At 41.6% G+C, this 27,438-nt stretch overlaps 1 long non-coding RNA gene and 1 gene segment (V, D, J or C); one reads left to right on the forward strand and one right to left on the reverse strand.

The window, feature by feature from the left end:
* LOC101012777 lies at positions 1-27,425 on the reverse strand. The segment is given in 2 exon segments: positions 13-533; positions 905-1,036. Coding segments are annotated over 2 exon segments (528 nt in total).
* LOC103877251 overlaps positions 1-27,438 on the forward strand; it is a 50,141-nt gene that overhangs the window by 22,386 nt on the left and 317 nt on the right. Inside the window, exon 2 of the long non-coding RNA XR_004178404.1 lies at positions 27,351-27,438. This is a non-coding gene — a long non-coding RNA (uncharacterized LOC103877251). The remainder of the gene's footprint in view (positions 1-27,350) is intronic.

The raw sequence follows: 27,438 nt of genomic DNA on the forward strand, positions 1-27,438 counted from the left end.
CTGTGGTTGCTGGTGGGGCCTTAACATATGGGATCTGAGGTGCTACTGAGGCTCTCATGGACCAGCATCCTCAGCAGCAAACGCCGCCCTGACGTGTCCAACAGCCTTCTCTTCTGCAGACTCAGAGACTCTGCTCAGCTGCTTCCCCAAGACAAGCGGCCCATGTGGGCAGTTGGGCCAACCCAGCAGGGAGGTTTCTGTTCGAGGATGTAGCACTGTGGGAGGAAGCTGTATACCTTGCATGCAGTAATAAACCCCAACATCCTCAGCCTCCACCCGGCTGATTTTCAGTGTGAAATCAGTGCCTGACCCACTGCCACTGAACCTGTCTGGGACTCCAGAGGCCCGGTTGGAAACCAAATAGATCAGGAGCTGTGGAGACTGGCCCGGCTTCTGCAGGTACCAATGCAAATAGGTGTTTCCATTACTATGCAGGAGGCTCTGACTAGACCTGCAGGAGATGGAAGCCGGCTCTCCAGGGGTGACTGATAGGGAGAGTGGAGTCTGGGTCATCACAATATCCCCACTGGTCCCTGAAAAAATAACAGAGCACTGCAAGTTTATACAGATACATTATAAGCAACTTTCACAATTTCTCTTGTGATATTGATTTACAGTTACATTTTTAAAATTTTGATTTATGTAATGAAAAGTAGACTTTCTAAAATAAACCCATTATTTACTAGCCAGTAGGGAACTCTTCATTTTCAAGTTCTGAATCAGAGCACTGGTCATCATTCCCTGGAGGTGAATCCTGATTACTCATCAGACATACATGAATTCCATTCCCTGGAGCATGGACCATGTGACTCTATCGCATTATTGGAATAAACATGTGAAGCTGTGGAGCCCACAGAACTCACTTCCCACCCAATTCTCCTCCCTTATCTTCTTCAGTCCTTACCAGGGAGCCAGAGCACCAGTAGCCCCAGGAGCTGAGCAGGGAGCCTCATTGTGAGAAGGTGACCTGAGGAGTCCTGATCAGTCAAGGCAAGGTTACACCTAAGCTTTTATCTCAGACTCACAAGGGAAGGTCCTCCCTAGGGGACACTATGCAAATCCCCTGGTGGATGCAGTGGCGTGGAAAAGGTTGATGGGGCAGGGGGAATGTCTCTTCTGTGAATTATGTGATATAAATTGTCCCTTGGAACAAAACAGAGAGAGATTCAGTCAAGTCTGCCCACAATCAAGGGAAGAAGGATCTGAAGGGGAAAGTTGGGACTTTTTGTAGGGACGCAGTGTGTAGGGCATGACTGTAAGAAAGCACCAGAACCATGACCATGTGGAAATGTGTGTCCAGGATGAATCTCTGGGAGGTAAATGCCATCTGGTTTGACTCCCTCCCAGTCAATCTAGAGAAGGAAACAGCCCCATCCCCACAAGTACTGCTGGACTGAGAGCCTGCAAATAAAAAGCGGCCTGTAGCCAGTTCAAGGGCTGTCTGGTATCTGCTGTTTCCAGGATAATTGTTCAAGAATGTTCAACTCAAATATTAGAATCTACCCTGCCCTGCCACCTGGTAAGTGAACCGCATAAGAGCTCTCTGTCCAAGGGCCTCACAGGGAGAATGATGTGAGCCTCTACATTTAGAGCCAAGAACCCAGTGCAAGGAAGAGGAAAGAGAGACACAATTTTGTGCCTCAGGCAGTGAACATAAAAGTCCTGGTGACCAGTTGTTCAGTCCGGGATTTATCTCATCAAAATCATCTCACACATACAAAGTTAACCAGAGGGGTCTTTTATTATTATTATTATTATTTATTTTTTTTATTTAGTAGAGATGGGGTTTCACCATGTTGTCTAGAAACATTCTTGAACTCCCGGCCTCAGGAGATCTGCCTGCCTTGGCCTCCTCCAACATTCCTGGAATTACAGGTGTGAGCCATTGTGCGTGGCCCAGAGGACTCTCTTAAGGGAAGAACCTTCTAGATTAATGATACAGAACAAATAAGAAATAACTTTGCATTATGTTTTTTTCAAGTGGTAATTAGAAAAGCTCTTCTCACACAGTCTCCCTGGTCATGTGAAATCAGGTCCTGTCAGGGCTTCTAGGTGTTGTCAACTCTGAGCGAGACCGGAGTCTCCCCCACCCTGGAGGTGGTGCAGCCACAGCCATGAATCCACAAATCAAAAGGAAATTCTCTATGTATAAAGAGCAAGAACTGCATTCACAGTTTTACATCTCTGGGAAAACTGTACCTGTAACTGATTGTTTCTTGACTTTATGTAAAAATGCTCACAGCTTAGAGGTATGAATCTCCTATTCAGCTGATCATTAAACAGAAAAACAACCACACTATTCTTCATTTGTCAGTGATGTGCTTAATATTCCATTGAACAGTTCCTGAAAAATGGTGCCAACAATAAACACTTTCACAAGGGCAGTAACATTTCTGGGAAAAAAAAAAAAAAAATCCAGGAACAATGAAGGACTAGCTTGTAGTGATTGATGTAATCTTGGGTAATTTAACACAAAGTCATATTTAATTGCCCAAGAACACAAATAAATGCCTTTGTAGGTAAGATTGCAAAGAAAAGTTGATCTGAATATCTTCTAGGGACTCTATCAAAATCTCATTTTTTAATAAGATTGGAAAACATACTTGAGTAACAATGATATTGACCGTCAAATGTTGAACTCTGTGGCAATAATATGAGTTGACCATATCCAACAGTAGCTACGAGGTAGGATTGAAATAAAACTCTCATATTTCACTGTTAAAATTTTGTTTACTCTTTTCTCTTACTACATTTTGCAAATTTTCTGTACTTGACTTTTTTTCTTATAATGTCAACAAATTCTGATCTGCTTCGTGGTATTGAAAAAGTCAGACTCTTAATTGCGATAGTGAAAAAAGTCAGAAATATCAGAAGATGAAGGAATAGAATAAGGAGACATAAAACATGAACAGTTTAACTAAAATAGAACAAAATGGTGCATTTTATTGTTAGTTTTAGATAATTATTCTGAAAGGGCGTTAAATGAATAATCAGTTTTATCTGTTATCTAATATGAAGATTTGAATTGCAGGAAAGTGAATAACAGTAAAAAATTTGTCCTGTTTTCTTTTACTATAAGCCAATTCTTGAAAATGTTATTTTCCCAAACTATCTAGATTGCTTGAATTTAAGAAAGCCTTGCTATTTTCCGTGAGAATAAGTGAATCATTGAAAAGCCTACCCCTGGGATTTTTAACAAAAATTTCATGATATGTCACCTATCCAGAAAATGTAAAAACTTGTACAAATCCTTTTTTAGTCAGAAAAAGGCTTTGAAATTACCTGATTTAACCTGTAGACTTAAAGAACACTATTACTAATTCTAACCAGAAATCTCCCTCTCTTATTTGTTGACAAATCATGCCACTGCTTTCAGAACAGTAGACAAAGCTGGTCAGTCCCAGTGGACACACACAAGATGGAAGAGCAGCCTACATTTGAACCAGGGTGGGAGCAGGCCTCTGTGTGTCTCTCATTCGAACCATAGTCATCCAAAAGAGGGAGGACTTCTACAGACAGAGTTGAGTGTCTCCTTTTCCTCATGCAGTTAGTTTGGGATCCATGAAATTGAAAGCAACTGTATTACTCACATGACTTGGGAAGAGAGTCTTGGAAGTGGAATTGTTTGTGTTCATTACCGGGAGTCAGCGTTTACGGGGTAGATGCTGTGATCCTGTTTGTAGGGGGGTTGAGGTATTTGTGGGCTGACCAAGAGAAAAGAGATGACTACAGACAGTAGTAGCACATGTGACCTCTATTGGGTGAAGCTTGAACAGTTTGAGGCGAGAAGTCCCTCACAGCAGGAGGTAGCCCAGAGAATAAGGTACCAGGTTTGTTTTTCAAAATGGGCGGGACACTGGAGAAGGGATATGCATCTAGGGGATGCCACACAGCGGCACAGTGGGGAGTTTCTGCATCAGAGAGCTACAGAGGGCAGTACTAAGTGTAAGGTTTTCATAAACTGGGCTTTGTCTTGCCTACTGCTAACAGATGTAGGTGAGGCTTTCTGGATATGTAGAGTAAGTATTTCTATAAGATTAAAACTATTCTTATTTGGGTTGTTTTTAAAACTATTACATTTTAAAAGTTGAGTTTGGCACAGGCCATTGAGAACTAAGCCTACAGTTTTGAAATAAACAACATAGCCTTCTCATTTATAGATCTCTGTTACATATTGTGTAGACTTTGTTCTACAGACTGTATTAGTACAAATAGTGCAAACCCTCACTGCTGTGGATGAGGCTGAGACACATAGAGGCCTGTTCCCTCCCTGAGCATCAATGAACCTTCTTTTCAATTAAAAGTGAGAGTATGTTCTTGGACGAGAATTAAGACCAAGTCACCCACAAAAGGAGTCTCCATCTGTGAAACTGCAGGTCCCGTGAATGGATTCCTGGCTCCCAGGCACCTGGGATTGAAGCGTCTGCATTGTCTCACTAACTGAAATTGTCCCTCTCTGGAGCATAGGTTCGTGGATAAATATTCTGGAACACAGAGAGAGAGCACAGGGAATGTAGCCTCCATGAGTGTGTGTCTTCTGCTTCTGAGAATCTCTCTCCCCAAACACTGAAAGAAACAGCGTTGTTTCCACATCAGACTTTTCCAAATCTTCAGACTCTGTTCTAGATCTGTCTCATCTGAACCTGTTCCCAAATGTTTCCATTTTGGTCTTTAATTTTCCTTGGAAAAAGTTTTCAGAAATCCTATGAAACTATCCACACAGCTGTGGGATTAAGTGGTGGGCTTCTCCTCTGTGCTTGTTAATATCTCCGCAGAATCCACCACACCCACCAACTGCACAAAGTGAAGGCATGAGTCCATTTTCTTCCTGAGCCTTCTGTGACTCTTTGGTTCCCTTTGAATTCGCCCTTGAATAAAGGTGTCTCTGCCCTCAAAAGTAAAACTCCATAAAACGATAAATTGCCTGAGAGGTTAGTAACATTTTTCTACTCTTTGAATGTGAAGTTAGTCTTGAAACCTTACAGTAAAACCTGCTTTACTTGAGAGATGGGAAATGAAGATCCCAAGAAGTTTCCAGAGACTGAATTGGGGATTCTAGCCATTTACACTGTAGTAGAAGCTGCAGTTGATATAAGAACTTCAATGAATATAACAAGAAAATAATGTGGAATAACTTATTTACTTTTAACTTAGATAAGATAGTTTACCTGTAGAAAAAAAATGATAATATAATTCACAAGTTCTCACACTCATAGTTTTTTCATGTTAAACACTTTTAAGAATCAAGTAAATACTTATATAAATTATAATTAACAATGTTTAAGGTTCTAGAGAAAAATTAGAATCCAAATTAATCAAACTGAGTTCTAAAGTCAGCTGAATTTCTTTTTTAACTGCTTCTTTTCACCTCCTGCTATCAAAAATTAAAAGTACAGAAAAGGAAAGAGACAAGAGCTGAATAAAGTATTTAGTGCTCAGTTCTTGTCTCATAATAATAATAATTAATAACAATAATAATTAATAATAATAATAATACAGCCTCTGCACTGACACCTGGAAATATTGGCTCTACCCTTCTGGAAGCAGCAGCTTCACATCACGGTAGTGAACTTTATTATTATTTGGTCATTCTTGGGCAGTAGCTAAGGATCACCGAAATGTAAATGCTCTATGAAGAGCCAATTGCCCTTACGTTGGAATACTTCTAGATATTAACTTTTCTAAAATACCTACTAGCAAAAAAAAAAAAAAAAAATGAACTATCAGTAATAAAAAGAAATAAATTCTGACCTCCCAGGAGCCGTCAGGAAAAAAACTGTCACATTTAACAAAGGACTAGAGGCATAATCTCTTGCCCAACACTGATTTAGCTGGATCTCACTCACATTTAATAGTCTTACTCTAGTAAATTAGAAACATCCTCAACCTAGATAATGGTTTCTTTGCTATTCTGGAATCCTAGCAGCCCTAGGTGAAAATTAAAACTGAAAATAAGAAGGTATACAAATCTGTTACCCTAGGAAAACTGTTCATGCAACAATTATTCGTATAAGACAAAGTAAAAGGAAGAAACCTGTTGATTTTATGGAAGATTGAAGCAAATACTTACGAGTCAAAAACAATCCTAAGTAAGCCATAAAGCAAGAGGAGTATCTTTTGTCTCTGGCTTGTGATGGTATTAAATTTCAAAATAATGATTTTGTTTTGGGTTAAAACTAACTTCGTAGGTTTTCTCAGAATAGGTCATCTTACTCAGAAATTGTAGAGGAAAATGAAAATAAAGAGAAATCTGTCAAGAAATTTGCCCCAAGGTAACATTCGCAGAGAGACTAAGAGAAGGACACCATTTAAATGACCATATTAATGGCATTAAAACATTTAATTTGCTAGGCAAATCTAAAATCAACCTTTTCTGTAGGATTTGTAAGAAGACAATCATATCTTCAGAGAATTTGACTTGAGTGCCCATGTAAGTGGCTGACAGAAAGACCAGATGAAGGTTGATGCAATGGACTCAAGGACATCACAACTTTAAATTTTAGACCCCCCTCATGAGAGAGCAAGTCCAGATACTGCACCACGACCAGGTAAATGATCAGAAAATTAGTTGGGAACTCTTTGTGGCTGCCTAGTCCTATCGTGGCTGTGGTTGGGAGGCTGATTTCCCCTGGCAGGTATTGCCCTGCACCTTGAATCTGGGCATTCGTCTCTACAGCTGCCATCAAATGCCACTAAATGGTGTTCCCATTAATAAGGCCATTGTAATGCATGTAACATAAAGACAGAGTGAATCAGAGTTCAGAGTTACAGGAATATTTATTTTGTTCCAGTGTTTTTAATGGGGATTTTTGTCTTTCAAAGAAGGAAGCCACAAATATTACTTTTTTGGTTTCTAGAGGCTACATATTCTACCCCTCGGAATACACGTTTGGCCCACCAGGAGACATGAAATTGTGCCAGTCTTGATTGGGACTCAGGGTAGAAAAAGGCTCTGCACCAGGTCCAGGTTGCAGTGCAAGCAGCCCAGCCCCTTGGGCCAGTGCAGATACAGAGGACTTAAACAATGCTATCAACCATCTGGACAAGACTGATACTTAGAGAACACTCCACGAAACCACAGCAGATTCCATGGTCTTTGGAAACATTGGCTAATGATGCATTGTATTTTAGGCAACAGGATATTTCAGTAAAATCATGCTGATTAAATCATAAAAAATAAATTATTTATAACTGAGAAGATTGTATTACAAATCAGAAAGGGAAAGTTATCAGAAGGGGGTTGGTGGGAGAAGAAGGAGAAATGAAAAATTACCTCTTAGGCACAAGGTACACTATTCGGGTGATGGGCAACTAAAGCCCGGAGTTCACCACTACACAGTTCATCACTGCAACCAAAAACCACTCATACCCATAAAACCACTGAAATTCTAATTTAATTTTTTTAAAATTTGGCAAAATAATCTAAATATTTGGAAAATAAGTAAAGTACCACTAAATGTAGTTTGGGGCAAAAAAGCAACAAAAATGGAAATTATAAGGTACTTTGATCTGAAAGTAAACATCACATATCCAAATTTATGAGATTCAAAAATATGCGGTTAATTTATAGCAATATGAATGCATTTTTTACAAAGAAGTTTTCACCTCAATCACTGGAAATGTAATCCTGACAAACTAGGGAAAAAGGAACAAATGTTACTCAAAAGAAGGGTCTTTTATTCTTAGAAATGTGAGGATGTGACAAGCACACATCTAGTATTCCACCCATAGAGTTCTATCAGTCTCCAAATGTAAACACCATGAGCAGCTGCACAAGAAGAAAGTCTTAGAGTGGATGGGCAGAGTGAGTAACTGCTCAGAGAGGATGAGGAGTCAAGGACTGTCAAAATAGGATTCCTATGTGATATTATTATAAGCTGCACAAACATGAGACTACTCTGATCCCTGACTTACTCATAAGCTGAACATCATGGAGTACGGGCCGCCGTCCATCCTCCTGATAGTTGGTGAGAGTGGGGTCACTTGGGAAAGGCATGGAGAAGTGCCGTAAAGGTCATCAGTGGCAGCAGGTGAGGACAGGACACACTAGGGTCCCCTTACAGTGACATGACTGAGCATCCCTACAGCCATGAGAACAGCAGGGAACTTTAGGGGCTGCTCCGGGGATGATGTGGCAGCCAACCCTGGAGGATCAGTGGGGATTCAGCACCCTGTGTGTGGAGGAAAGAGGAGGTTTTGGAAGGTGTCCTGGAGGACCCTGGCCCCGTTCACATAGAAGAGGAGCCTGTGCCTGTGACTGAGGCCTCATGGCCTCTTCCTTCCTCAGAGGCTTTCCAGTCATCTCCCTGAGCCCACCTGACTCCAACTGCTGGAGACACATCCCCTGGCACCGCAGCTGCTCAGTGGGCTGGGGAAGGCAGATCCACCCTTAATCTGGTGGATACAATTTAATCAGCTGCCAACAATTGTAAAGCAGGCAGAAAAATGTGAAAAAGAGAGACTGGCCTAGCCTCCCAGCACCAACATCTTTCTCCCATGCTGGTTGCTTCCTGTCCTCGAATGTCAGACTCCAAGTTCTTCAGTTTGGGACTCGGACTGGCTCTCCTTTCTCATCAGTTTGCAGATAGCTCATTGTGGAACTTACAATCCTGTAAGTTAATACTTAATAAATTACCCTTTTAATATACATGTATATATATATGCACACACACACACATATATACATATATACACATATGTATACATATCTATGTATGTATGTGTATGTGTTCATGCGTGTGTGTATGTATATGTATTTGTGTATATCTCTATATCTCTATATCTATATCTATATCTATATATCCTATTCTGTCCCTCTAGGTGTCACTTGCTAATACTGGAAGTTTATTAAGTAGTAACTCACACAATCACCAGGCCTCACAATAGGCTGTCTGCTGGCTGAGGAGCAAGGAGAGCCAGCCAGAGTTCCAAAAGTGAAGAACTTGGAGTCCACGTTCGAGGGCAGGAAGCATCCAGCATGAGAGAAAGATGTAGGCTGGGAGGGGAGCCCGTCTCTTTTCACATTTTTCTGCCTGCTTATAGTCTGGCTGTGTTGGCTGCTGATTGCATTGTGCCCACACAGATCAGTGGTGGGTCTGCCTTTCCCAGCCCACTGACTCAAATGTTAATTTTTTTTGGCAACACCCTCACAGACACACCCAAGATCAACACTTTACATCCGTCAATCCAATCAAGTTAACACTCAGTATTAACCTTCACAAGCCCACCCCTTGCCAACTTGAACCCATACACATCTCCTGAGATCATACATAATCATAAAATACAGACAATAGTAAGGTCATAGTTATCCCTAACATAATACAACTATCCTTCCTACAACTGAAAATGCAAATCAGTTCAGCAGTTGTGGAAAGCAGTGTGACTTCTCCTCAAAGAACTTAAAAGAAAAGCACCATTCGACCCAGCAATCACATTATTGCATATATACCCAAAGGAATACAAATGATTCTACTATACAGATACATGCACACATATGTTCATAGCAGCACTGTTCACAATAGGAGAGATATGAAATCAACCTAAATGACTATTAATGGTAGGCTAGATAAAGAACATGGGGTACATATATGCCATGAAGTACTACGCAGAAATTAAAAATGAAATAATATCCTTTGCAGCTACATGAATGCAGCTGGAAGTCATTATCCTAAGCAAATTCACACAGGATCACAAAACTTGATCAGAAAGCACTGTCCTATAGGCACAGCCTCCTGCCTCAACAACTTCCTGTCGCAATAGGAGGACTTCCCTTTCTCTCCTTTTTCTTTCTTTCTTTCTTTTTTTTTTTAGAAGGAGTCTTGCTCTGTCACCCAGGCTGGAGTGCAGTGGTTTGATCTCGGCTCACTGCAACCTCTGGCTCCCGGGTTCAAGCGATTCTCCTGGCTCAGCCTCCTGAGTAGTTGGGATTACAGGATTGCGCTGACACACTTTGCAACTTTTTGTATTTTTAGTAGAGACAGGATTTCGACATATTGACCAGGCTGGTCTCGAAATCCTGACCTCAGGTGATCCACCTGCTTCAGCTTTCCAAAGTGCTGGGATTACAGGTATGAACTACCGCACTCGGCCTTGGACTTTTCTTGATCATTGAAACACACAGGTGTCAGGGAGGAAGGAAATGAGTGCTGGGAGCTGTCTGAGCTCACTCCTCTGCTTTTTCAATCTGGTTTTAAGTCACCTAATCCATCAAAATAAACACAATTTTGCCTTACCAGGCACAGTGGCTTCTCTCATGGTGAACTGATTCAACGATAAAACAAGTAAGAAAGAATGAATGGACTATTTCTTGTGCTTCTCAATTCAAGCTGACTAAGAGGATGTGTTTGGTGTTCTCATCTCCTAAGGTCACTGTGGGTTTCATCTCCCCTCTGCTGCACTAGCGTCCAAGTGCGTGTGATGCTTCAGCTGCATTACTCAAAGCTTCATTCTGAAGTCTGTTGAAGTTAAGAGAAACTTTTACCAGTGAAAATGTCACTAAATAAAAACAGTCCTGAAATTCCTCTAGGTTCCACATATTCTCTACTTCCTCTCTAAAATATGTAAAAGGAACCCTATTTCCCCTTGATTATCAGGTTCTATGACCCCAGCGCACACCATAAGATGCTGTGTTCAAAGTTTGTGCTGTATCATAATGAGAACTAAACGGCCATATGGTCATCATTCTTTCCAATTTGATGCAGTAATTATCATGCCAATTCTTTGAATTAAGAACTATCAACCAGAAAACCCCAGACAAGAGTGAATAGAAACAATGTTTCAATCTTGTCTCTACCCAGAATGAATAGTCATCTCTCAGATTCTCCTTTTCTGTTGATGGGGATAACAACGTCTTACACATCGGTGTTTCAGGGCCTCAGCACATCTGGTAAGACAGCGATTTGACATTACAAGGGTACGTATTTTGGCTTTCCCTGACTAATAATGGGTTTTCTCCTCTCTGTAAGGACAGCTGCCCCTGGACACATGACAACATCGTGAACATACGTTGCTTCACTTTTTTTTTTTTTTTTTTTGCTATATTTAAGTTGCTTCTTCCAATGCTAAATGATGTAAGGATTTCTTGACCCTGATGAAAACACTCAGAAATCTTCCAAGAGATGATTCTGGCAGAAACATGACTGACAAGAAAGGCAAATGCATATACAGGAAAACAGCTACTGTCCTTCGGATGTTGGGTTAGGTCCACTGTACTCACTTGACACGTGTTTTTAGTCTGACCACTGATGTGTGGTATAATGTTAGTGGTTCAGGAGGGGTTATGCTATTTGGCAAGTTGAATGGTCAGAAAAACTATAGGCATGCACGCCTCATCAACTGAAATTCATATTTTTACACTCATGCATGGATTTCTATGGTTCATGTGACTTCCTAAAAAAGCTGGGAAATGTGACTGACTGAAGTCCTAGTATTTGATCCTCTAAATTACTAAACACTAGTCCCCAGTAATGAAATAGAGATGAATATTCATTTGAGAAGCATTTATTTTTTATCTTGACCTATTTTCCAAGGTGCAGTCATAGCTCTTCCAAACCAACTTTCTCTCCAGTCCTTCAGTTTTGTTTCTTCTAAGGCCTGATGATCTCTCCAAACCAATAGCCAATGTCATGGAATTGCTAATCTCTCTTTGCAAAGTTTACAGTGACTTCACCCTTCGGGTTTGCCCAATATTGTGACTTCTAGTCTCCCAGGGCATCCTTGATGACAGCAGTGATGGGACATCACTACAGCACCCAGTTTTTAGAACTCCATCCAGCATGGCATCATTGGGGGCATATGCATATTTGGACTTCCATAGGAACTAACATTAGGCAGTTATTCCCATACAAACCCTTTACCCCTCCACTGAGTTAGAAAAATATTGTAAGGAGTAAATACCCATTAGGTGAGTGTTTTATAACTAAAGGTTATAAAGGAAATGTCTGTAACCAGAGTAGGTACTATACCTGGTCTTAGGCACCAGTGTTTTTATGTGGGGAGACTGAAATCACCTTCACAGATTTAATTTTTATATAATTACTTTGTAAATATGCATGTGTTGCCTTTATATGTATATATAAATATACTTAAATAGCCTTATTTAGACATAAATATGTGTACATATAAGTATATGCAGCCAAAAATTTTTCAAAAATATATAAATATAAAAAAAAATATAACACCAACATGTATGTTATATACACTCAAATATGTACATTTCTCCAAATGATATAATTTCATGGTTTTTATTGGTAGTAAGTTTTAATGTTTTAAATGTTGTCTTAGTATCTCTATATATGGATTAATAAATATTCATATATATGCCATCAATTTTAATAAAATGCATCTATCTAAATAGGTAGATGTATAAATACTGTATTGGCCAGTTTTTGCACAAAAATTATTGACAATCAACCACTTAAATGCTTAGTGTCTTATTACACTAAGTATTTATTTTCACATTCATGAATGTTCATTTTAATACTCAATTGGCTGATTAAGGTAGGGCTCAGCTGGTTGGTTTGGTTACAGGGAACTCAGTTTGTCTCCAGCCTATGGATGGCATTTATCTGAGGCCAAGGCTGAGAACAGTGACTACCCAGGGCAGAAGATTCTCATGGCAGATCTCAGGAGTAGACAACATCCCAAACCAAGCTGACCTGATACAATTAAGTCCAAGAATCTCTAACATAGGCACACACAATTTTAATTGGTTCTTTCACTTGGTAATTATTAAACTTTCAAAATATGTTTATTCTATGTAAACATCTAGTTATTTGATAAGTACATGGATATATAATTATGATTTTCAACCTTAATAATCTTCAAAATGTTTTCAAATGTAATGTTGCATCAATTTGAAAGTAAAACTGGGTGTGCGTTTATCATATGACCTTCCATTGAAATTTTCTTAAATGTCCTCATTGAGAAAAAAATAAATCTCTTTAGCTAAAATGTCACCTAAGACATAGCTTGTTAAACTTTATATAGACCACCTGTTACCGTGTTAAAATGAAGATTGTCTTTCAGTAAATTTGAGGTGAGCCTGCTGTATGTCATGCAAAACACTCTCTCAGGGATGCTGAGGTGCTGCTGGGTTCTGAGTAATTTTGAGTAGCAAAGGACTTTCATATTAAAGGGAGAAATCCTATATCCTTGTTTAGGATTTTCTCTTGTTGTCTTCCTGTTTGTCAAAGAAGGCTTATTTGGTTGCCAAATGATTGTTATATCTATCTATCTATCTATCTATCTATCTATCTATCTATCTACCTACCTATCATCTATCTACCTTTTTCATGAATGTGGAGACAGAGTCTTCCTACATTGCCCAGTCTGCCAAGACCAGCTCAGTTGTGGAGATCCTAACCCAGCAGCACTAGAGGAGTTAAAGTCACACACACAGAGATAGAGTGCAGAGTGGAAATCAGGGGGCTGACAGCCTTCAGAGCTGAGAGTCACAAACAGAGTTTTACCCACATATTTATTGACAGGTAGTCAGTGATAAACATTGTTTCTATAGACTATAGATTAACTAAAAGCATTCCTTACAGGAAACAAAGCGATGGGTTCTGTCTAGTTATCTGCAGCAGGAACATGTGCTTAAGGCACAGATGGCTCATGCTATTGTTTGTGGTTTAGAAACGCCTTAGGCATTTTCCACCCTGGGTGGGACAAGTGTTCCTCGCCCTCATTCTGGTAAACCAGCAACCTGCAGTGTTGGCCTTATAGCCATCACAAGCATGTCACAGAGCTGCAGCAATTTTTTTTATGGCCAGTTTGGGGGCCGGTTTATGGCCACATTTGGGTGCCTGTTCCCAACATGTTCCCCTTTTTGTTTAAACAAACAACACAGATTAAAAGGACAATCATCATTGAAATCACAGAGCCTCCAAGTGTTTTTATGCATTTCAGTGGGTCAATAGCTGCTAATTCGTCTGCAACTCTTTCAAGCACTCCAGTTCCTGGCATTAAGGTCAAGTGTGCCTGAGATTCTTTAAATATTTGTTCTTTGAATTTTGCAATATCCAGAGACAATTTTCCAGAGTGTCCTTCCAGATGTTTTTTTATTCTTTCCCATGCATGCTCTGATTCATTATAAGAGTGAGGAGTGTTACAAAAGTCAGAAGCATTCCAGTTGCATTTTAGCTTCATTCTATATTCCAAACTAGCTACTCGATCTCCTAGCCATATTACAGTTTGTTTGAGATCATTGATTTGATTAACTCTCTTTTGGTCTATTTTAGTTTGAGAGTTCCACCACAGAGTAGAATTCTTTTGCTATTTGTTTTCAAAATCTGCTGTTTGCACTGATGCATGTCGTGCAACTCCAGCTGCCACAGCAGTAACTGTAACAGCAATCAGTCCCATAATAATCAAGAATAAGTAGCAGTGAAATGCTGAGAGTGTCTCAATATTTTCTGAAGAATTTCAGTTACAATATGTACAGAGAGAGAGGCTTCCCAAGGACAGGAAAACTTCACCAGCAACCATACTCTTTCTTGAGCTCTCACTACTAGGATAGAATTATTAAACAAGGACTAGTTTACACAAGAGAACAATCTACATTCCTGGCAAGTTCCATGATAATTACGGATGTCAAACTTTAGATTGCCCAGTTCCAACAGAAAAGGAGGACAAACACAACTTTGTATCCAAATTGTACTGTTTTCAGCAACTTCTAAAATGTAATTAGGATTATATTGTGATGGCATAGTGTATTTTCCTTCCTAAATGTTGGTCTTATTAAGAGCCATTAATAGTTTCCACCAATCCTTATTTTTAGCTCCTACAGTGGGTCATATCATTTGAGGTTGAGGTGACACTATACCACCATGTTTCCAGATAATAGCAACTCCTGCCATACTTCTTATCATTTCCACCATCTGACTGTTTTGTTCTCACCATCTGAACATAGTGTAGCCATGGCACCCAGACTGAGAGGTGCAATTCAAGCTAAACATCCCCTTAGGGTACCAATCAATAATGATTCCATAGAAATTATTTCGCCACACCTCTGCCTGTTCTGCAATGCAATCTTCCTAAACAAGTATGTTCATTTTTTTCTGACCAGGTCCAATCCTGTTTACAAACAGGTTTTTGAGGGTGGTATGCCTCAATTATAGGAGCAGATTCATTACAGTAAATACTGAGAGCAGAAAGCATGTATAACTGGGTCGTAGAGTGATTACATCCAGGTATTATTGTCAGCCAAGATTGATAGCAAGGGGGTAGGCAACTAGTGAACTTTCCAAAAGAGATAGGCGGATGTTCTAATCCTAAAGAAATATTCATAGCAGTTCCTTCCTTATGTGGGTGAGATGGGCCTCTATCATCTGTAGGACCAAGCATCCAAGAGCTATCATTAGTGTATACCTCCACTGGGGGGTCCAGCCAAATTACAGACTGTAGAAGTGGTGGAAAAGGGAAATATGTCCAATAAGTATACCTGTTCTCTGTGTCAGCCTGTGCTGAAGTAATACTCACTGCAGTGGTGATCACTGCTATCATAGCTAGCATTAAATTACTCATTGTGACTGGTTGTCCTGCTTTCCTCAGGTTTTCTTCCACCATCTATGACCGGTTCTTGGTTTGTTCCCAGGTGGCTGCATTCAACCAGGCTGGCTGCTTTCAAGAGGTGTTGCTCGTGACAGTTGGGGTCCTCCTCAGTGTCAGTCTTAACATAGCTGAAATCGGGGGGTCCTTTGGTTCCCCCCACAATCTCTCCTTTGGCATCTGGCTCATGATAAGGCTTCAGGTGTCTTGATGGTATCCAAATTGGCTATTGATTTGGTCCTGGAGAAACACAAGCATAATCTCTACCCCATGTTATTATTTCACCTATTTCCCAACTTTTTGTTATCAGATATCTCCACCAAACCAGTTGTTCTGCTTCTGTCTTTGCAGCTGGTTTCTGTAGATGCTGTTCAGCTGCTGATAGCATCTGGCCTTCAGGCAGGCTCAAAAAATTAATAATCAATAATGCTAGATCCAATTGCATATGGGGTGTCCCACAGTCCCTGTTTCCCACTTTTTGCTTTTGCAACTGCTGTTTCAGGGAGAGATTCATTCTTTCCACTATGACTTGTCCTTGAGAATTATATGGGATACCAGTAATGTGTTTAATATTCCATATACAGAGAAGTGTAGCTAGAACTTGGCTAGTATAGCCTGTGGCATTATCTGTTTTAATAGAAGATGGAATATCCATCACTGCACAGCACTGCAAAAGGTGATGTTTAACACAGGCCGAAGACTCTCCTGAGTGTCATGTAGCCCAGACAAAGTGAGAAAAGGTGCCCAAACGTTCATGTACATAAGCTGGTCTCCCAAACAAGGAACATGTGTGACATTCATTTGCCAAAGAGAATTAGTGTATCAGGAAGGGTATTGTCCTCCTCCTGGAGTGATATTTTTTCCCAAGCTCTAATGCACACTACTCTAAGCTGCTCTATGGCATCATCCTGCATAACTACTTGTGCATCTAAGCCAGCCCAGCTTCTGACCCCAAAAAATTGGTCCGCAGTTTTATTAATTTGTGGTTGGGCCTGGGTATTGCGAGCAGCCTGAATGGAAGCTTCATCTGCCCACCAAGTTTTAAATTGTAGGAACTGAGTAGGAGATAGACAAGCTCAGGTAAGAGCATCCCAGTCAGGAGGAGTCATCCAACTGGAGACATCAACATTCTGTAACAATCCCATTACAAAGGGAGAACCTGGTCCATATTGATTAACAGCTTGTTTAAATTCTTTGAGTAATTTAAAAGGAAAAGGCTCAAATGTAGCTATAATATTTCCCTGTTGATCTGAGGGGTGTATTCTAACAGGGAACTGCCAAGCCTCTATGTAACCCTCATGTCTAGCTTGCTGGATTCCTGCCTGAATGGAAATGAGAGTGATCACTCAAGGTCTGCTTGAACAGTCACTGAAGCAACTACTTTTCACCCAGTGTCCTCTGGGAAAGAAGGATCTGGAGGGTCAAGCCACTCTTTTACTTCGAACTAATGAGGGGGTGCAGAAGGGCGGGGATAAACCTCTCCCTCATTTGCCACTTTAGATTTAGCTGGCAAACAAAAATGCTCTGTCAGCTCTTCTGTTACTTTGTTATAGTCTCCTTCTTCCTTATCATCAGTGTGAAAAGGTTGCAAGGTGGAACAAACCAGAGCTGACACTTGTCCCATTGTTACCTTGATGCTTCCAAGTTCCCCTTCTTACTCACCACAGGGATTGCTTAAGAGTACTTGGTGGCCTCCAGCATAGTTCCACGTTCTCCAACCATCACACTAGCAACCCTTCGACCCAGTTTCAACCCCCACATATGGGCACCACTTGCCTAGACTAGCTTGGTCATGGAGAAGCTAACCCAGTGGCATCAGAGGAATTAAAGTGACACACACAGAAATATAGTGTGGCATGGGAATGAGGGGACTGACAGCCTTCAGAGCTGAGAGCCACAGAGTTTTACCCACGTATTTATTGACAGTAAGCCAGTGATAAGCATTGTTTCTATAGACTATAGATTAACTAAAGGCATTCCTTATGGGAAACAAAGGGATGGGCTCTGGCTAGCTATCTGCAGCAGGAACATGTCCTTAAGGCACAGACAGCTCATGCTATTGTTTGTGGTTTAGGAATGCCTTAAGCGGTTTTCCACCCTGGGTGGGCCAGGTGTTCCTTGCCCTCATTCTGGTAAACCAACAACCTTCAGCATGGGCGTCATAGCCATCACGAGAATGTCACACTGCTGGAGAGAATTTTTTATGGCCAGTTTTGGGGCCTGTTTATGACCAGATTTGGGGGCCTCTTCCCAACACCAGTCCAATCTCAAACTCCTGGGATGATGCGATTCTCCTGCCTTGGTCTCTCAAAGTTCTCTGGATTATAGGCATGAGCTACCACACACAGCGTTATAATATATTTCATACAACATCCTGATGTTTTTGCTTCATCTACGACTTAATGAAGTTTTCTTGCTATGAACCCAGACCTGCTGGTAAAACTCAAAAGCACATTCAAGTGTATTCTGGGACAATCTGTAACAGGAAAAATGTTGAGCCTTGTGGAAAGAGTAACCTAACTGGCCTGTCAGCTGTCAATTCCCCATCACTAGTATCACTTCTGGAAGCACATTTTCCAAAGCTCCTTTGCTATCTATGGTTTCTTTAGAGTTGGTCAACGAGTTGCCCTCCTACAACTCTGGGAAGTCAGAGTGGTGGATTCGTGTACACTGACACCTGAAGTAAAACACATGCAAGTTAGGTGTGGACTGGAGAATCACCTGGGGACGTGCTGCAGGCAGCTGACAGCATCAGCACCCCCGCCCTGGGCGTCCCAAACAGGTCTGAGGATCATCACACGGTACTCAGCACATACCACCCGGGGCAGGTGCACTCTGGCTTCTGGAGGAGCACCTGAGAATCCCCTGTCTCTAGTACCTGCTTCATAAATGACATACTGCAGGTTTAAGAAAGCCTGTGGTTTAGACTCTAATTTAGTCAACTTGAACAGTTTCTCCTCGGAATACTGAGAGTAGCTTCTCTTTTTCTATATGAATTCCAATTATCCCATAACATTGATTCCTCAGGTGGACTTATCTCTCTTCCTTATTCAATCAGGACAGGCATGGTCCCATCTTTCTGCTGGGGATGAGGGCAAAAGAGGCTTAGGGTTCAGAGGAGCCTCCCTGGCCCCCTCTACAAAAACTTCCCAATGACTTCCAAAACCTCACTGACTTTGAGAAATGCCTCAGCACATGGAGGCACCAGGAGGAGCATCTGGGGCAGCCCAGGCTCACACATCTGTTTCCCTGGATGTTTATGTTATGACTTGTAACACTGTGGGAGGGGTATCATAATAATGTTGACAATAATAAGTTGCAGAATCTTCAGGCTGCAGGCTGCTGATGGTGAGAGTGAAATCTGTCCCAGATCCACTGCCGCTGAACTGAGAGGGAATCCCACTTTGCAAACCGGATGCATCATAGATCAGGAGCTTAGGGGCTTTCCCTGGTTTCTGCTGCTACCACGCTAAACCACTATAAATGTTCTGACTTGCCCGGCAAGAGATGGTGACTCTGTCTCCTACAGATGCAGACAAGGCAGATGGAGACTGGGTCATCTGGATATCACATCTGGCACCTGAGATTGGAAACATAGAAACAAATATCCATACTGTTAATCATGTTATCAGAGACTTCCCTGAAGTTCCAGACAGTACTGAGCACACTGACTTGGTAAATTCCCAGTGTCCTTTCTCATTACCTGGGAGCCAGAGCAGCAGGAGCCCCAGGAGCCCCAGGAGCTGAGCAGGGACCCTCATGTCCATGCTGTGTCCTGACTGAGACTGACTCCTGCACAGGGTGTGATCAGCCTATAAAAAAGTCTTCAGGGCAGAAGGCTGTGCTCTGGGACATGCAAATCTGCAGGGGATGGGGCAGGCTGGGCACAGCTGCAGGGCTGGCTCATCTCAGTAACTCAGCACAGGGGCAGTGTCCCCAGGGTCCCAGGTCAGATCAGGCAGCATAGATTTACCTTGAGAGAATACATTTCTCTCTTGGCCATATGGTTAAAGAACATATTTTTGGATTGATTTTTCAAAATTGTAAATGAACCTAAGACTAGATTAAATAATGTATTTCATCCTTGTATTAGGAGTGTATAGGAAAGCATCGTTTTTGGCAGAAAATTTATAATAAAGTTGTAGAATGTGGGGCTGTCAGAACTTTCAGTCACTCTCAAAGTATTTAGTGCTGTGCTAACAATGTCTCTATCAGTGTGAAATTTTTTCTTTTTTGAAGTGAAAATAAAAAAGTCTTTATCAGAAGTGTGTTTGATATATTCAATAGAATTTACCAATAAACTTAAGCCATTTTTCTCAGCAGTATAAGAAAAAGCAATTCGCTGTAGATGCACAAAGATGATACTGGTGCCATGTATAGATCTGCCATTATCCAGAGCTATGGGTCTCTTTAATGCCCAGGGGCTAAATGACTGCACATTATTCCTGCCGTGAGGATCCCCATACTCCATCCCCTTTCCTGCCTTTTGTATGATTTTTTATGGTTCACCAGCATGGAGGCCTGACTAGTGATGCCAAGTATGATTATTTCAACTAAAATCTCTGTTTCACTCGCTAATGATAAGAGCCTGGATTAGGATCAGCTTGAAACATTCGATCAATCTAGGCCCAAATAATCAATTGTGTCAAAGTAGGATGACAAAGGCCACATCCCCTGGGTAATGCTCTGAGCTGCGCTCCCCACCAGTCTGTTCCTGGGGTCTCAGGTGCATCTGCCCTAGAGTCTGGCTTTCTGGAGAGCAGGTGATTGGGAAAACCTGGGGAAAGGTCAGGTCAGTGAACCTTCTCTCCTTTGCGACAGTGGCTGCTGCTCAGTGCGTGTTTTTGCATGCACCGTTTGCTCTTATACTCTTTAGCAGTGAGTAAGGACATCATCCTGAACCAGATCCCAGCCTCCCTGTTTCACATCCATTTAGAGAGAGTCTCCATCTCCTGCCAAGTCACTGCCCATGTAGATGGAAAAATATTTTGAATCCACATAAACCTCAAACACTAATTTGAACCTCAATACTTAACACAGCTGCCTTTGCCCAGTGCATCTCAGCCTGATTCAGTGGCAGGGGAAGTGGAGCCAACTACATCAGTATCAATGGACTTAAGCCGAAGGACTCCAGAGAGTATTTCTCTTGTGAAGTATTAGTTTTCTGCAGAGGAGCTAGCTCTCATGGCATAGAAGAAATGCACACTAGGAGTGGCCAGAACAAGGTAGTGGAGCCTGTGCACATACCTCCTCCTGCTTTTCCAGGGGACTGGATTTCAGGGAAATGGCTACTGAACAGACTGTCAGCACCCAGATATCCAGATTCAGAGAGATACATCTCTGGATTCAAATGCACTTTTTTTTTCTGCATAATTTTGGCAGTCATTGTTACTACACCTTGGCGTTTCCATTCATTCTACTTCAGCTGACTCTCTATGGTTCTTTCTGCCCCTCACTGCTCTCTCTGAACCTGGGGAAGGCAGCTCAGCCTGCAAATGTGGCGGACCTCATGGCCTGGAATTAGCATCTCCTAGGACAGCTATCAATCAGTGATGACAAGGGAGGTGTATACATACCCCAGTTCCCTCACCTCTCAGGTGGAATAACAGAGGCTTTTTTTTTTTTTTTCTGCTTCTATGTGGGCATGACTTCTGGTCATCCTCAGAGGTGACTCCTTGCTGAAACACCTTTCACTGTCCCTCCTCTCTTCCCTTACTCACTTGCTTGTTTCCTACACCTTGTAAATATACTGCCTCCGTGGGAATCTTTGTCATCCTTCTTACTGGGGTATCCAACCTAAGGCACCGAAAAATTCCTAATCCTTGGAGGGCACCTTTGGTTTCCCTTATTGCCACTTCTTATGTTTTGATGCCTACGGAAACTCAGAAAATTTAAGAAATACTTAAATTCCCTTTGCCAATCTTTCTTAGATTTCATTTTAACAGAGATTTGTTTTTTTTTTTTCTTGTTCACAAAATCAAAGAAGACTTCCATAAATGGCTACACACCGTTAAGTCCACTAAAAACAGAGAATCAGAATCTGCCAGAACTTGGCATTCACACATCAGAGAGTCCTAGAGTCTCAGGATTTCTCTAGGTCCACTGCCTTCTAATTCTGCCTTGTGATATTTTTTATTCTACCTTAGGGTAAGATCATCGTGGGGTAATGAGAGTTGTTAGTGAAATGAATAATATACCCCCTAAACACATCATTGTCCTAATATCTGGAATCTATGATTATTACTTATGAATATGCCAAACGTAACTTGACAGACATGGTTAAGAATTTTGAGGTCAGGAGAGTATCCTGAATTATCTGGTTGAGAATAGCACAATCACAAGTGTCCTTATAACAGGGAGGGAGAACGGTCACATCCAGAGAGGAGCTGGGGCAATAGAGAGGGATGCTGGAGTGATGGAGGAAGGGGCCATGGAACCACGAATGTGGGAACATGAAAAGAGATGGGAAGCCGATATTGAATTCTCTCTAAACCTCCAGAATACAGTCCTGTTAATGAGTTAACACAAAGGGTTGTGGGAACCAAGGTTTCGACATGCAGATGAAGCTCTAGATAGCAGGCTTCAGAAAGAATAGACTGTAATGGTTTCTTAGCAGACTTGTGCTGTGCCACAGGACTGCTAGTTAACCCTTTGAGTCAGGAGACTTGAAAAGCACAGGATTCTCTACAGAACATAGATTTTCTCCCCACAAGAAACAACTTAGCAGAGGCATTTTCAAATACATTAAATAAATATCTTGGGAAAGACACTTTGATTTCCCCTTGGGGCCTGTATCTATCATGTTGGCATCTTATTGCTACAAAGAGTTTGCTTTTGTCAGTCTCAAGATCTCGGTTTTAACATTAAACGCTGGTCAGTTGTACTTGAATTTTAAGGAGGAGCATCAGTTAGGCATATCTGATCATCCATTCCCATCTCGTACAGTATTGTATTTCTCAGGTGGATTTTGGTGTGTTCTGGATGAGAGGAGTTTACGCAGTTGGCTAGGAGAGTGAGAGTTTCATTTTTGGTTCACACCTATGTTTAGGTAAGAAGGACCCACAGGAGGCTTGCACAAAAACTCCGGCTCTCTTGCAGTGGGCTTACAGACCTGCTCTGTCTCCCTGTTGTCATGCACAATCTTAAGGACACAGCCAATGACTACACTCAGCCATCTGGGAGAACCTGTGTCTGCAGAGGACAGTCATGAGCTATGAGTCTAGCTAACTGTGATTGTCTTCAGGGCCTGTGGTCCTCAACTTTCATGGGAGTTGTGTGGGAACTGGCTCAAAGAGCACCCACCAGGATTCTTATCTCATCTCACAGAAGGTGGATGATATGACAGCACAGAGGGACTCTGTGGGGCCAGCTGCATGGAGCACTCTGGGAGATCTACTGGCACCTGTTAAACAGAGCTTGCAACTGAAGCGCATGGATTTGGATGTCTTAACATTATGAAAGACCATTTATTATTCAGGAAGGCAACCATTGCAACTAACTAAGATGACATCTGTAATAGCTAGGAATAAAAATGTGATATTTTATTGCTAAGATGATTGATAAGAAACAAACAAACAAAAATAGTGTGTGAAAGAAAAAGAGCTAACCCTAGACTGGAGGGCTTTGGGCAAGAGCTTGAGACTCAGTAGTGAATCCCAGGCCATCTTCTGTCAATAGAGAGGACAATCAGAAAGGGAAATGTGCAGTAGAGGCAAAAATCTTCATTAGTAAAAAGAATCCTAAGAGAAAAACAAGAGTCTCCTTCCTGAGCATCAGGTTGGTGTTGGGAAGATGCACATAATCCCCACATTCCATGTCTACACTTTTCAGCCATTAGGTCTCAGGAATGAATTTAGAAGACACCACTCACTTCACAGCAGATGGGGACACAGTCAAGGCAGTGGTGAGAGGCAAGGCTGGGCTTTCAGTCTCAGAGCACAGAGCAGGTTCCCCACTACCCACACTCTGATGTCTCCTCTCTCAGATGTTCCAGATGTTCCACCTCATTCTGCCTTAAGTGGGCTCCAAGTTGCCACGGACACTAGCCCTCTCTTCCTTCCCCAGGGTTTGTTAGGAACTTGGTTCTCTTTGTGTATTGGGGATTTCTTGCCATTCAGAGGCAGGTTTTTGGCATAGCAGCAGCATAGGCTTTTTCTACTTGGTGATATTGAAAATAATTACATAAATAAATTCATCATAAATAATAAATTGACTTAATGTATCAAATCAGTTAAAAAAAAAAAAAAAAGATGAGTTTAAGAGCTTAACAGGAATCTGATGAGGTTAAATAGAGAAATTACTTCTATGGAGGACAGAGCAACAGATTATAATTTTAAAATTGATGACATTTTGGGAGTAATTATCATATGGTAAATAACAACTTGAAATAAGCTGCTAAAATACAATTTTATACTCAAACATTATTTCCAAGAATTATAAATACATTTTCCCGATTAAAAGACACAAAAAATGTGGGTTTATCATCAGGTGCACTCAATGGAAGATTTCAAATGTGTACTTGGAGTAAAAATAACATTTATTTCTATTTACGAAGTTCAAGATTTTTGATCTTTAGAAGAAAACAACTTTCCCTTCAATTTCGTTCCACTCATGTTTCTGGAGGATGAGCTGGGCAGCTGACTGTGAAGAAGGAGGAAGCTCTGGGCTGAGGGGTGGTCGTGCCTCCTGCCCACTCCAGTGACTTCATGGAGAAGAACCAATGACAATTCACCATAAGCCACCTGCCTGTCTCTGCAGTGCCATGGCACAGACAGAGAAACCTGGTCACACTTGGTCAGTTGCAACTAGAGGCTTTTGTACCAGCCAGTTTTGATTCTCTTTGTATCTTCTCTCAGGTTTAGGGATAGTTCCACCTTTCACCATTTGTTTTTACAGCGCTGTGAGCTTATTTGTTACATCAGCATTACATAAGTTGTTTCTTTGTTAAATATATCTAACCACCTTGAATGGGTTGGGACTAATCTTGTGTCTCATGGCAAAGCAGAAATTAAGATCACTAGATGCTGTCAATCACATGAGGGCTAAAGATGACGACAGCATTGCTTAGTTGTGGGTCATACTACTAACAATTTTTTTTTTTTTTTTTTTTTGATAGAGTCTCACTTGCTGACCAGTTTGGAGTGAAGTGGCAGGATCTCAGCTCACTGCAACCTCCTGGCCCCATGTTCAAGTGATTCTCCTCCCTCAGCCAGCCTCCTGAGTAGCTGAAATTACAGATGATGCCACTCACGCCAGGCTAATTTTTGTACTTTTAGTAGAGAAAGAGTTTCACCATGTTGGCCAGGGCTGGTCCTAAACTCTTGACTTCAGCGGATTCACTGCTCGCCTCTCAAAGTGCTTGGATTACAGGCGAGGCCACTGCACCCCCATCACACTTTGTGTTCTTTTTAACTACATTCTTTATAATGACTTTTAAGATTAACGATGCATTTATCAGTACTTTTAAAAACATAATTGTGTCACTTTTTTTTTTTCATTTGAGGACTCCAGTGTGATTGATAGGTATAAAAAATTTTGCCATACAGTTTTAAACCTAACAGAAATGGAACTTCAGAATTCCTAATTGCACTTACTAAGGAATCACTATCTTGGAATAAACAATTATCTTCAAGTGATATGGGTACTGTATACCCTTAGCCTGAAGCGGATCTTCTTCTGTTGATTCAGTCATTATTTTGTGCTCATCACATTAGGTTATGACATGTAGCTCACATGACTCATTATGGGGTTCAGTATCATTTAGGAACACTATGTTTTAATAAAATGTGCATGAAAAAGCATAGATGCTCCATGCATTGACAACTGAAACATAGAATTCAGATTCATTTTAGGTATTCATTTTGATGTAATCATGTGAAAAGAATGCATTTCATGGGCATGGTGGCTCACGCCTGTAATCCCAGCACTTTTGGGAGATCGAGGGTGGGTAGATCATGAGGTCAGGAGATCGAGACCATCCCTGGCTAACGCAGTGAAATCCCATCTCTACTAAAAATACAAAAAAAATTAGCCATGCAGGGGGTGCCTGTAGTCCCAGCTATCTCGAGGCTGAGGCAGGAGAATGGCTTGAACCTGGGAGACGGAGCTTGCAGTGAGCCAAGATCGCTACCACTACACCCCAGCCTGGGCAACAGAGTTAAAGACTGCCTCAAAGAAAAAAAAGAATGCATTTCTGTTTCTTTGAAACCTTTTCTTTATGAAAAACACACTAATAAATTTCCACTCTGAAATAGAACTTAGCCCACGATTTCTTCAAAACTTGTAGAATTTGGAAGAGAAATAAAATCTCTCACACACAATTCTGAATGTTTCCTTTGCTCTTGAAATAAACTTTTATTTTTTATCTTTGAGTTTATGCAGTTATTTTTAAAGGCCACTTTCTTGGAATTGTGAAAACTCGCCTAATTTGCCAAATAATAATTAAGAGTAATCATCTTTGACATCAGGATTTCATACCTGCTGTGAGTTTACAAAGTTTATTTGAATAATCCAAAATCAAACATTTTTACTGAGTGTCCTTAGCCATACTCCCTGCACACAGCTTGTGTAGAATGCTTTCCTGTAAGACACTGGAGAGGAGGGCTTAGTGTGAGTCAGTGAGAGGAATTAGGGAGACGGAGACAATGAGTTTCCCAATATGACTAAGTGTCATCGTGCATGAAATAAACCCCGAGCTACATTTCCATATGTGTTCTACTTGTGTTGTCACCAGCTGCATCCATGGTCTGGTTATTCTGACAGGTGCATGAACTTGACAAATGTGGGCAAGACGGGATCGTGAGGATGGGGAGCTTTCATTCACTTCCTTCATCATAGCCGGGTTGTCTCTGGTGGGCACGGGTCCCCATGACCTCCCACTCCTAATGCCTTCCCCAGGCTGTGGCAGCTGGTGGGGCCCTAACATGTGGGATCGGAGGTGCTACTGCTGAGGCTCTCATGGACCAGCATCCTCAGCAGGAAACGCCGCCTGACGGTCCAAACAACCTTCTCTTCTGGCGGACTCAGAGACTCTGCTCAGCTGCTCCCCGCAAGACAAGCGGCATCAGGTGGGCAGCTGGGCCAACCCAGCAGGGAGTGTTTCTGCCTGGGATGTAGCACTGTGGGAGGAAGCTGTGTACCTTGCTCGCAGTAATAAACCTCATCCTCAGCCTCCACCCGGCTGATTTTCAGTGTGTGAAATCAGTGCCTGACCCACTGCCACTGAACCTTCAGGACTCCAGAGGCCCAGTTGGAAACCCTATAGATCAAGAGCTGTGGAGACTGGCCCGCTTCTGCAGGCACGCAAATAGGTGTTTCCCATTACTATGCAGGAGACTCTGACTAGATCTGCAGGAGATAGAGGCTGGCTCTCCAGGGCTGACGGGCAGGAGAGTGGAGTTTGGGTCATCACAATATCCCCACTTGTCCCTGAAAAAATAACAGAGTAGTGCAAGTTTATATAGGTATATTATGAGCAACTTTCATAATTTCTCTTCTGATATTAATTTACAGTTACATTTTAAAGTTTTGATTTCCTGTCATGAAAAGTAGACTTTCCTAAACAAACCCATTATTTACTAGCCAGCAGAGAACTCTTCATTTTCAAGTTCTGAATCAGAGCACTGGTCATCTTTCCCTGGAAGTGAATCCTAATTATTCATAGGACAAACATGAATTCCATTCCCTGGAGCATAGACTGTGTGACTTTATCATATTATTGGAATAAACAGGTGAAGCTGTGGAACCCACAGAGGTCACCTCCCACCCAATTCTCCTCCCTCATCTTCTTCAGTCCTTACCAGGGAGCCAGAGCACCAGCAGCCCCAGGAGCTGAGCAGGGAGCCTCATTGTGAGAAGGTGACCTGAGGAGTCCTGATCAGTCAAGGCAAG

This window comes from Papio anubis, chromosome 14, assembly GCF_008728515.1.
Source record: "Papio anubis isolate 15944 chromosome 14, Panubis1.0, whole genome shotgun sequence".
Lineage (NCBI taxonomy): Eukaryota > Metazoa > Chordata > Mammalia > Primates > Cercopithecidae > Papio > Papio anubis.